The sequence below is a fragment of the Corylus avellana genome, chromosome ca1, assembly GCF_901000735.1.
Source record: "Corylus avellana chromosome ca1, CavTom2PMs-1.0".
In the NCBI taxonomy this organism is placed as follows: domain Eukaryota; kingdom Viridiplantae; phylum Streptophyta; class Magnoliopsida; order Fagales; family Betulaceae; genus Corylus; species Corylus avellana.
Window position 1 is genome coordinate 14,767,304 of NC_081541.1, and position 12,240 is coordinate 14,779,543.

The window sequence follows — 12,240 nt, forward strand, 5'->3', positions numbered from 1 at the left end:
CCCAACTGAAGGTACTAGTTTGCAACGTAGGTTTTGTGTTGGTTAATCCACTATTGACACCGAGTCTAACGTGCTAGTTTTCAATGAATTTTTGTAGAGTATTTTTACTTGGTTGACTCAGGCTATGGCTGCTACAAGGGGTTCCTTACCCCGCATCGCAATGAAAGATACCATCAGGAGACATTTCGTCAATCTCGGATACCGCCTAAGAATGCTATGAAACTTTTTAACTACAGACACTTTTCCCTATGTTCAATTGTTGAAAGAAAGTTCGGAATTCTGAAGAAACATTTTAAAATCTTGAAGTGTATGCCTCCGTTTTCCATGCGATATCAGCGATATTTTGTGATCGCGTGTTGCACCGTGCACAACTTCATTCGAAAGGATTGCGGTCTTACGGATCTGTTATTTGTTAACGCTTTAAAGAAGATATACGGGGAATAATGGATTGATGTCTCGCAGGTGGCAACTATGCCACCTGTTTCATACGTTGCACGTGATGTACCACCGGACCGATCTCGCCAAAGTAAAGAATTCATGGTAATATATCGGGATGCAGTGACAAGTCACATGTGGCAACCGTAAATTCGGGCTAATTTACAGCTCCTTTCATCTTCCCCGTGTTTTGTTTAGTTGTTTGCCTATTATAAAAACAATTTTTTTTATGTTAAATATGCGAATGGTGGTTGTGAAAACAATCTACAGAAAAGATTGTCTTTCTCTATTATTTTAGTATTGCTTTGTTTTATTTTATTTTTTATAGTCACGAATATCTGCAATACTCTTTTATTTAAGTACTTATAATAAAAGAGAGGGTTATACTGATTAGATAAAAACAAAAAGGAACATAAGAAGAAAAACTAAGGGAAACACTTGAATACAACAATTAAAATACATTAGCATTGAAGTGTAGAGCCAAACATAGACCATCTATAGTGAGTCAATGAAAATAGGCTAGTTTCGTAACACTATGTTATTACATATAGGATTGTCTTATAGCCATAAACATTTTCCTACAAGGGCAGCCTACGCCGAGCAATATCCTGAGGTATTCCAAAAATGAAATACATGAGCATTGAAGCTAGAGCAAACATAGACCGCATAGTGCAATAAGCAGAAAATGGAGTCGACTCTCAACAGCTTCTTTATGGCGAAGTTGATCCTCCAGCAACTTATTCTTTGTCTTCAGCTCAGATATCATCACGCGGGTACGATCATTGACAGGGTCATCAACCCAGTCAAAAAACTTGCAATGTGTTCCAGTTCCATCTTTAAATTTAGGGCACCCAAAGTAGTGACGACCCGGGTTATCTTTACTCGATGAGGTCTGAAGCGGACATGGTAGTCCGTAGAAGCATACATGCGTCTCCTGGTGACCATAGTTGGAGGCAGTTGATGAACGGTCTGACATCTACAATCACAGAACCACAGTTATGACAAAATGTATGGGTTTTCAATTAAAGGTCGTCTATTATGTATGGTTCAACTAAATGTTATCTATTGAAATTAGATAGTGGGACTTTTATAGTTAATTTCGTATTAACAAATGAAGAGGTTGTTTTATATTAAATACGCTTCATTTGTAAGCCGAAGTAAAAAGAGACCAATTGAAGGAAATTATTATCAAGCTTTCTGAGAATTTTGCCATAGTTGAAACTACTACTCATGCAGACACAGCTTAAGCCAGACAAGTGCAATTTTTGGAAATTATATCACATTGCAGATGCCCTTTAAACTTTGATTACAAGTCAAAATAGATACATGCAAATGAGACATAAAAAAAAAAATAAAAAAAAAATCGGAAAGTAAAAAATTGTTCAGATGCCCTTTAAACTTTGATTACAAGTCAAAATAGATACATGCAAAGGAGACATAAAAAAAAAAAAATAAAAAATAAAATAAAATAAAATAAAATCGGAAAGTAAAAAATTGTTAATTATGCTATGTTGTTATACATTGTTCAAGTAGTATTGTCTTGTGTGATAAAGTTTTGAGCTTTATTCTTATCAAAAAAAAAAAAAAAAAAAGGACAAAAAACTTATGAGCTTTATTCATTTTTGGGTAGTGTTTTGGTTGTTACTAAGACAAATGCTTATGAATCATCCTCTATTTTTGCTTGAGAGGCATAAAACACAATTAAAAAAAGACATAAGTACGGGAAAAACAAACGCTCATGGGTCTGAATCTAAAATCTGTTATGTCTCAAGAAAATTACTTGAGTTCGGGCTTTAGTAAGTGGAGCCGTGGTGGAGGGCCTTCACAGTTGCTGGGTGACAGAGGAAGAAGCAGCTCAGACAAACGTTGGACACTGAAGAAGGACTCACGTTCACTGAGGGACAAATGAACTAAAGGAAAATAAGAAGAAATATGCCTTAGTCTTGCAAGGGCATTTTAGGAAGAATAGAGATTAAGTGTGTTGGGCGCATTTTTTAAAGTTTTGCTACTGTTCAAAGCTCATAAGCTTTTTGACTTGCGTTCCTTTTGGCAGGCATACACTTCTAGAATGTACAATAACTTGCCCAATACCATATGCCCAAACACGGTTGTCAAATGAAGCCCTAATAATGTAAGTAAAAAGAAAAAAACACCGTCAAATCTCACGTTTAACTCCCGTCAATTTCTTTTGTTTATTTCTACCCAAACCCAAACCCCACCCCAAGCCGTCTTCTCTCTTTTCTCACCATACCCAAAATCAATTATTACACTGCTTATCCTCTGGACCTCTGCAACATTCTTTTGAAGTTTATCTCCAGTAAGATGACTATGGAAGTGTTTTGAAGCTCCTTGAGGATGAAACATCATTTACACTGCAAGTTTTCATCCTCGGGGGAGTAGAAACCTCAATTCTCTTCTGCAACAAAGCCTCACAAGCTCCTTCTAGAAGAGTTGAATCCGAAAATCATGACATCTACTGGATTAAAACCCTCAACTGCAGCACCAATTTCCACTCTACCCACAACACATTCAGAGCCACAAGCAAAACGATTTTTTACACAAAGAAGAAGAAGGGGAATTGGGACGGTGGAAGAATGGGAATGAGGCAAAAAAGATAAAAGCAATTTTGCTGGAAAATAGATTTTGAATTTCATCTTCATTCACCCCTTTCTTCTTACATCATACAACTTACAACCACCTCCAGATTTCAACTAGTGCAGAGTATAACTGCGGCCTCAGACTTGTCGGTAACCCTTTGAGCCCTGGTGGATAAAAAAAAAAAAAAAATTAACGGGAGTTGACCGTTAATTATTATTATTTTTTTTACCTTACACTTTAAGGGTTAAAAAACCCTTAAAAAATAAATCCCAGCGGCAGAGCAAATTACCGCAGACATGCGGTAGTTTTGTCTACCGCATCATGTAAGCCTGTCCCAATTTATATTAAACAGGCCGTCCAAGCTATTCAAAAAAAAAAAAAAAAAAAAAACAATTTTAATTTCGTTTTTCGTTCGGCTGGTCTGCTCCGTGGCCACCCCATTCTCACGCTTCTTCAGTTCTTCTCTCCCTTTCTCTTCTCCCTCTCTCTCTCCCACAGTCTCTCTCGAATGCTCTTTCTCTCTCTCAGACGCTCCAACTCCAAGGCATAAATAGCATTTGTAACTTGTAAGAGTAAAGGTCCGGAGATCTGATATCAGGTGGGTTTTGCATCCTTTGTTTCCCTTAAAATTGATTTGGGGTTAATTTTATGCATTTATCCTTGATTTTTTTTCCCCTTGATGAAATAAGAGCACCCAAAAATTGTTTATAATTTGAATGGGTGTAATGTCTTTTCAGGGCAGAAAATAGGTGGTCAGGAACTGATTGTGGCCTGGATTTTTACCAGCGACACTGAGGTATCCCAAGATTTCTGATCCCCTTCTTTATTGGCATATTCTTTTTCTTCTCTAGTTTTTAGTGTTAGACATGTAATTATTTCTCAATTCGGCGAACCTAGTTACCCATATCAAACAATCAAAAAAGAAAAGAAAAAACCCAATCTGGACTAAAGGTTTGTTAAAATAAAAATGGGTTTTCGGTGACTGAATAATTGGACCTTTTTTTTTTTTTTTTTTTTTTTCATTTAATGGGTGGTCATGAACTGCGAAGTATGGATTTTTGTGTTTTAGAGTGTAAGAATCTGCTTACTTTTTTTATTCGGGAAGTGTTATATTGCTGCTGTTGTGCTATGATATTGTTTAGCCTCTTTAGGCTTTTGATCAAATTAAGGGAATAATACATGTTAGTGGTACCCATTATAAATAGTTGAATTTGTTCTGTTATCGGTAACATATATTGGTAATTCGATCATCTATCTTATAAACTTTGATTGTCTCTTACGGGGTTGTGATTTTACTTGAAAGGACCTACGTGTTATCTTATTAATATATCAATATTGATACATATTTATGAATTTTCACTGATATAATTTTTGTTAGACACATTGTGTAATAAAACATTTCATTTCTATTTTAAATTCCGTTTATCATATATAATATATAAAGAAAAAAAAAAAGAAAACACCGGCCCCTCCAAAGATCAACTCCTGGCTCTGCGACTGGGCGGGTGATATATGGAGGCTATTTCCATGTATCATTTGTTCTCTTCATTTATTTCCCTCTTTATTGTTATGTACTATCAGTTTTTGACATTTTCATATGATGCCACTGAGTTTTTTGTGTTGGGTATGATGCATCAAGCTGCAAAGTAACATCAAAGCCATTTAAAATTGAATGAATGATTGTTGCTTGTGGACATAAATATTTCTCATGTTACAATAGTAACTGATGCTTGTGGAAGGTTAATATCTTTCATGTTCGATAAATACAAGTAGTCTTTCATCAAGGCATATGAATTCAAATTCTATTTTTCACAGTTTCTTATAAAGTTGCTTGTTATATGGCCAATCTGTTTGCATTAAATATGTATTTTAAGATACATTATATGTTAGACAAATTACTTAGAAAAGTTTAGCTGTTTGCAATGTTAGATCAAGGAGAGATAGAGAATCAGTATTTAAGTTAGTTTGATTATACCATATTTGGGGTATGAAGCTCTTAATATGTGTCTGTAGTAGGTTTGTGCAACATGTTTGTGGAAATTTATCAAAGCATGTTTGTTGGCGCTGTACGATACTCTATTGGATGCTTGAGTTGTAATTAGTTGAGGGAATATAATTGGGATCACTATAAAGGAAGACATAACAAAGGGAAGAGAAAAAAGTCGATTTTCAACACAAACTAAATTGTTGAAGCTCTTCAAGAAGTTTCTCAAAGTAAATGTGGCAAACATAGTTAAGTTATAGTAGAACTCCCATTATTTTTGTTAGTTACTATAAAATGTTTGTCAGCTTTTAAACTTATAGTAGGGTTGTTATTGCAATATAAGATTCAATAAATTTCATATCCAATTGGATTTTCCCAATGAATTCCACATCGATCTAAACAATCGAGCTATAATTCTTTGAAGTTCTAAATCCATGAAATTTAGCGGCATGCAATCTGAAGCTGACAATCCTAAAGCAATACCAATTCCACGACTATCTAGGAAGCCCCGTTTCCTGACTTGACCCATAAGAGGATGCCTACACCGTGTTCGGATCATTTTCCTTCTCCTTGATACAGAGGTCTTCATGGAGATGGAAGGTATTTTTAGTTTGAGAACATGTGGATACAATTAAAGGGTTTTGTAGATAGGGCGAAACAACGGTGGGCTTCTTATCACTTTCATTGTTCTTCGAGTTACATTTTGGCTCGCAAACTAAAGGCTTTGAAAGCTGATTTGAGAGTCGGCAACGAGGAGGTGTTTGACAATGTAGAAAGAAAGAAAAAGGCTCTTTTGGAGGATTTACAAGTTTTTGAGGGTTTGGAAAAAGGGAGTCTTAGCTGAGGATGAGAAATTGAGGAAGGCTACAATGATTAATGATTTGGAGAGAACAACACTTCTAGAGGAGGTGAGCTGGAGGCATAAATGATTTACCTATATAAAAGAAAAAAGAGTTGGCAAAAATTCCATGTTGTGGTTAATAGAGGGTGGCAAGTGCACAAAGTTCTTCCATGAGTGGCCAATTCGAATAGGAGGAATAATTTCATTAAATAGTTGGTGGTTAATGGTACAGTTTCTTCAGATTAGTCTAAGATTAGAGAACACATTGTACAGTTCTACGATAGCTTGTTTATTGAACAACACTATTGGCGGCCTAGGTTGGATGGCCTTGCTTTTGATTCCATTGAGGAGGATGAGACTTTTGGTTTGAAAGAGCTTTTGGAAGACGGGGTCTTTGAGATGGTGAAAGCCCTGGAAAGTGATAAGGCCCATGTCCTTGACGGTTTTACTATGGCATTCTTCCAAGCTTGTTGGGATGTTCTTGAAGTAGATATCAGGAATGTTTTCCATGATTTTTGTGCTAGAGGTATGTTTGCAAAAAGTTGCAATGTCACCTTCATCACTCTCTAAAAGACATAGGGCATTTGATATGAAAGACATTCAACCTATTAGCTTAGTGGGTGGAGTTTACAAAATTGTTGCCAACATACTAACCAAAATTTTGAAAATGGTATTGGAGAAGATCATTTCCATGCCTCAGAATGCCTTCATCAAGGGGAGGTAGATTCTAGACTTTGTTCTCATTGCCAATGAGTACCTTGATAGTGGGATTAGATCTAGGGATCAGGTTTGCCATGCAAGTTGGATATTGAAAGGCTTATGTTCATGTCAATTGGGACTTTTTTTATTTTTTATTTTTTATTTTTTATTTTTTATTTTATTTTTTATGTTGAGGAGATGTGGTTTTGGGGAGAAATGGTGTTATTGGATAGCCTATTGTATTTCTTTAGTGCACTTTTATGTTTTGGTGACGACACTCTGACAAGCTTTTTTAGTAGTTTTCGTGGCTTTAGAAAGGGAGACACTTTGTCTCCCTTGCTGATTGTTATTGTAATGGAGGTGTTAAATAGAATGATTTTTGCTTGAGTGAACCAGAATTTCTTATTAGGCTTTTCGGTGGTGTCAATGATGTTGGTGCCTTCAACATTTTCCACCTTTTATTTGCAAATAATACTTTTATTTTTTGCGGGGCAAATCCAAATCATCTTCGTAAGTTGTGTTTGTTCTTATTTTAGGTTTGAGGATTAATCCCATGTATGTAGTGTTTATAATGTTGAAGGTATGTCTAGCATTTTGGGCTGTAGGGTCTCCTCTCTACCTATGAAATATCTAGATCTTCTGGTGGGAGCTTTGTTTAAGGCCAATTCCATTTGGATGGCATCATTGAGAAGATAGAGCGCCCTTTGGCTAGATGGAAGATGATGTATTTGTCAAAGGTTGGGATGGTTACCTTGATTAAAAGTTCTCTTATCTAATCTACCTACTTCATGTCTCTTTTTCTCCTCTTGATTGATGATGCCAATTGCATAGAGAAGTTGCAGTGGGACCTTTTGTAGGGTGTTATTGGTGATGAGTTCAAATTGCACTTGTTTAGTTGATCTAAGGTTTGTTCTCTGGTCTTTGAAGGTGAGTTGAGGTCCGTTTGTCAACCGAGCTCTTTTGGAGAAGTGGCTTTAGCGTTATGTTCATGAGAGGTTCATGGGTGGGCTATGGAAGAATATTAGGAGAGGTTGTGGGGATTTTTTTAGTCTTACTAGATTTGAGGTCCGTGATGGCTCCACAATTACATGATGGCATGATATGTGGTGTGGTGTGGGGATCAAGCCCTCAAGGCAATTTTTACAAGTTGTTCAATTTGGCCCATTGTTTTTATTTTGACAAGTAATGTTGTATATATCAAAAGGTGTAGAGGGGTGCAACCTTTAATATGAGAGAACGCCCAAGTAGAAGAAGAAAAGAAAACAAGGGAATCAGAAAACTAATCGCTAAGGGAGCTAAACAAGCAGCTATCCAAGTAAAAAGAGAGAAAGAAAAAGGACTTGAGCTCCTCCAAAGACCTCTCTTGATCTTCGAACATTCTCTCATTTCTTTCCCTCCATAGACACCACATAAGGCAAAGGGGGACCATTTTCCACACAACAGCACTCCAAAAACGACCACCCGTCCACCAACATGCAAACAAATCCGCCACACTATTAGGCATAACCCAAGAGAGCTCAAAGCGACTGAAAATAGCATACCATAAAGCATTGGCAATCTCACAGTGGAGGAAAAGATGATCGACGGACGACTCTTTTGATTTGCGTAAGCAACATCTATTAACGACAATGAGACGTCTTTTCTGATTGTAAGATGCTTTTGTAGTATCATTTAGACTTTTCTAGTGATCAATAGAATGTTAACTTTCTTAGAGTGGCTTACGACTAGGAGGTGTATTTCTTTATCTTGTTCTTCAATTTATTATACTCATTTGGATTGAGACTGGGTGACGTAGACAAACTTTGTTGGGTACTTTCCAACAGAGGGTTGTTGGATGTTAGATCATACAATAGTACTTATTCCCCATAATGACACTCTTTTTCCTTGGTGGAGTATTTGGCGGAATAACGCTTCCTTGAGAGTGGTGTTTTTTTCTTGGTCGGCTGCCTTAGGGAAGATTCTAACCATGGATAACTTAAGGAAGCATCATGTCATTGTGTTGATTGTTGTTGTATGTGTGAGAAGAGTAGGGAGTCAGTAGACCACCTTTTACTCCATTGTGGGATGGCTAGTGCTTTATGGAATACCATCTTCAGCCTTGTAGGGTTGGCTTGGGTTGTGTCTAGTCGAGTGGTAGATCTTTTTGCTTGTTGGAAAGGGCAATTTGGTAGGCTTTGGATTGTGTTAATGCAGAAGATGATTTAATCTTGCCTTATGCGATGTCTTTGGAGGGAAAGAAATTATCAAAGTTTTGAAGTTTGCGAACGGACGATGGTGGAATTAAAGAATTTTTTTCTTCAAAACTCTTTACCACTGGACAATTTTGCCTTTAGCAAAATTGTCTTGACATTTTGTCTTGACATTCCCTAAGTTTTCTTTTCTGATGTTCAACTCTTGTTTAGATGATGTTATGTTTCAACCCCATTGAAATTTCAGAAACATAAATTTCTTTTCTGATGTTCAACTCTGTTACCCTTTACAGATTATCAATGGCAACCACAGCTTGTTTTATCATTGTGAGCAGGAATGACATCCCTATATATGAAGCTGAAGTTGGATCAACGGCTAAAGTATGGCATTCTCTATTTCATCTTTTTATTACTCCTTTCTTTCTCAAACAGTAAATTATTTGTGCCTTTTGAATGTCTCTTTTTCATGTGCTAAAAACTATTTTGACTATGAACTGAATGAAAACGTTGGGAAGGCATACAGATCATGATGTTGACCATGATAATGCTTTTAAGCATTATATTCTTTTTCCTTGTTATTAGAGATGGAATGCAATAGAAATCTAGATTCCACATCCAGGTGAATATTAAACAAAATTCAATTTCAATCAGAAAAAAAGGTTTTTTAACCAGGGTTAGTTTTGAAAAATATGGATTAGTTTGGCATTGCTTACATGACTGTAAAATAGAAAACACTAAAAGTCACAAAAAACTATGGGCCTATTTAGAAATTCTGAGAAAAACTATTTGTTTCCATTCAAGAAAATCAAAACCATTGAAAACATCATACATGTAAGGTTTCTTTTTGCCAAAAATAATTTTTCAAAAATCTACTGCACTCCATCTCGGATACCAAGGAAAAAAATATAAATGCTTAAAAGCATTATCATGGTCAATATCATGATATGGCTTTCATTTGGATTCATTGTATTGTTTCATGGAGTTTTGTTACCTTCCTTGATGCATTTTACCATCATGATTATTTTGTTTCTCTCTTGATTTTTTTGAGCTTATTATATGTTTTGTAGATTACTGCCCTTTTACAAGCTACTTGTTCAAATTGTATTTCCTCATAACAGAGAGAAGATGCTGCTCAACTGCATCAGTTCATATTACATGCAGCTTTGGATATTGTTCAGGATCTTGCATGGACTACTAGTGCCATGTGAGTTCTGTTCCTCAAGATAATCTATATGTCAATGTTTTCCAGAGTAACACCTGCGCTTTGCTCATTATTCTCATGTTGCACTTATTTTTATCATCATCGTACCTCCTAACAATCTTCTTCCTTACATTCTTGATACAGGTTCTTGAAAGCAATAGACAGGTTTAATGATTTGGTGGTGTCAGTATATGTTACAGCTGGTCATATCCTCTCTACTTGTGGACTAATTTATAGATGGCATAAAATATGAGTTATTTCTTTCTATTTTTGTCGTAAAAGAAACATAACTTTAATTTTTTGTTTACATCTAATACTCTGACATCATGCATTGGCAAGACTTTGATTCCTGTTTTAGTCGTGCTAACTTTGATGTCTAAAATCACTTTAAACAAATCCCCCTGTTATATGAATCCTCCAAACTGATGAGGCCATCTTTTTGGATCTTCTCTGGTCAATGGAATAATTTCAGTGGTCTCTTGTGTTGAAGTTGGACTATTTTAGCCTCACATTTATATAAAATCCTTTTCCCTAGTTTAAGCAAGGTGCTTATTTAGAATCTGAGGATGATATGGACTTAGTGCTATTGTCTTACCACACATGAAGAAAAACACATTGGATGGAATATGTCTTGTTTGTCGTCATTACTACCCATTGTGGTATTGTTTCAGCATGCTACAAAGCTGTGAGAGTGAAATGTCTCTAATTTAGTAGTTTTCTGTGGTATACCAGTGAAAATATGATATTTTCTTTGACCAAGCTTACATACGCGATTTATGCTGCTTCATGACTCTCGTAATGATGATGGAATTAAGAGCTTTTTCCAAGAGGTTCATGAGCTCTATATAAAGGTAAATTATCACTTTCAACTTTTGTATTCAATTCTTTTTTTACCCTCTCATACTAGTTCTTTTAGTATGTAACATAGCATGTTCTTTTTGGTGGAATGAAACAGAACAAAAAACAGAAAAGAGTGGTAGAAAAAAAAAAGGAAATGAATTGAGAAGAGAAATGAAACAGAATGTAGAATTTATTTGCTATACACGATTATTGCAGTGTTCTGATACCATGAAATGAAATGAGACTGATGAAATTGAAATAAAATGGGGCTACTGATTTGCATAGCTCATTCCGCTTCATCCATTAAATAGAAAAAGCCAAAATACATGAACATTCTGTACTGTGACAGCCATAAGAGACAGCTCACTAGGATACCTGCTCTTCTTCTAGAGGGTTTACATTATCACTCCCTAGACTCTTCGAAAATTAAATATTATTCAACAGTTCACTGTAACATTCCTCAACTCCCTTCTTTGAAATTGGTATGTAGATGTCACCAATTTATGCCTTATGCATGCTCATGACAAGTCTAAACTGATATATGGCAATCAGAGCTTTTCTAGGTTTGTTGATTTCAGTTCTTCCTATTGTATGGCATTGTCGATTCTGACATTTCAGCATTCTCTTACAATATTTATGGCTAGTAATGTTGAAATAATGGCTATTAGAATTAGATCTGTCAATAGGCATCCCCAACACACATTCAAGATGATTAGTTTGTAATAGGTAGCCATCATTAGCTGCGAAAGGGCCCCCTTTTTTTTTTTTTTTTTTTTTTTTTTTTCTGGAGAAAGGCATCTATGATGATTACATCTTATTCAGCAGACTTATTCTGACATTGCTTTCCATTTTGAACGAAATCATTTATTGGCTTATATGGTTTTTGGGAATTTTCAGATTCTTCTTAATCCCCTCTACTTGCCTGGATCTCGCATTACATCATCACACTTTGATACAAAAGTTCGTGGCCTTGCACGGAAATATCTGTAGAGTTCTTCATGCTCATTTGATTTTGGGAATGAGTTGCAAGTTTCAATATAGCTGGAGTTAAATCTCCCTTGTTTCTGATACTTTGATGTTTTGGATAATTCTAAGTTTCAAAGGCTTTTATTTTAGGGGTTTGTTATTTGAACAGTGCATGAGATATTTGTACCTATGTTACTAAAAAAAGTAAATACTAAAATTTGTTCTCATGGAATATTCCACTGCCATTAGCTACTTTCATCCAGTTGAAACCTTTGCCTCTTTCTTTTGTATCTACTGCTTGATTTGACGACTGTTTTTGGAGCGGTATTAGCCATTGTCTTCCTCATGTCACCCGCTCCAGTGATGAATATAGACACTCAACAGTTTCCTATTTTGGTTGTCCATCTGGCTCTGGCAAGCTACCAAATTCCATTTGATCTGGGTACATTATATGCTGGCTAATTGGCTAATATAATTTGATATGGGA

The 12,240-nt window shown here is 35.8% G+C and overlaps 1 protein-coding gene across 1 annotated transcript; it reads left to right on the forward strand.

Annotated features, from left to right (window-relative positions):
- The first annotated feature begins 3,404 nt into the window (after positions 1-3,404).
- LOC132185322 (uncharacterized) lies at positions 3,405-12,015 on the forward strand. The gene is made up of 7 exons (XM_059599112.1): positions 3,405-3,631; positions 3,771-3,829; positions 9,040-9,127; positions 9,865-9,950; positions 10,092-10,152; positions 10,712-10,798; positions 11,685-12,015. Exons 3-7 carry the CDS (start codon positions 9,047-9,049, stop codon positions 11,775-11,777), a joined length of 408 nt encoding a protein of 135 aa, XP_059455095.1. The 5' UTR covers positions 3,405-3,631; positions 3,771-3,829; positions 9,040-9,046; the 3' UTR covers positions 11,778-12,015.
- The last annotated feature ends 225 nt before the right edge of the window (positions 12,016-12,240 follow it).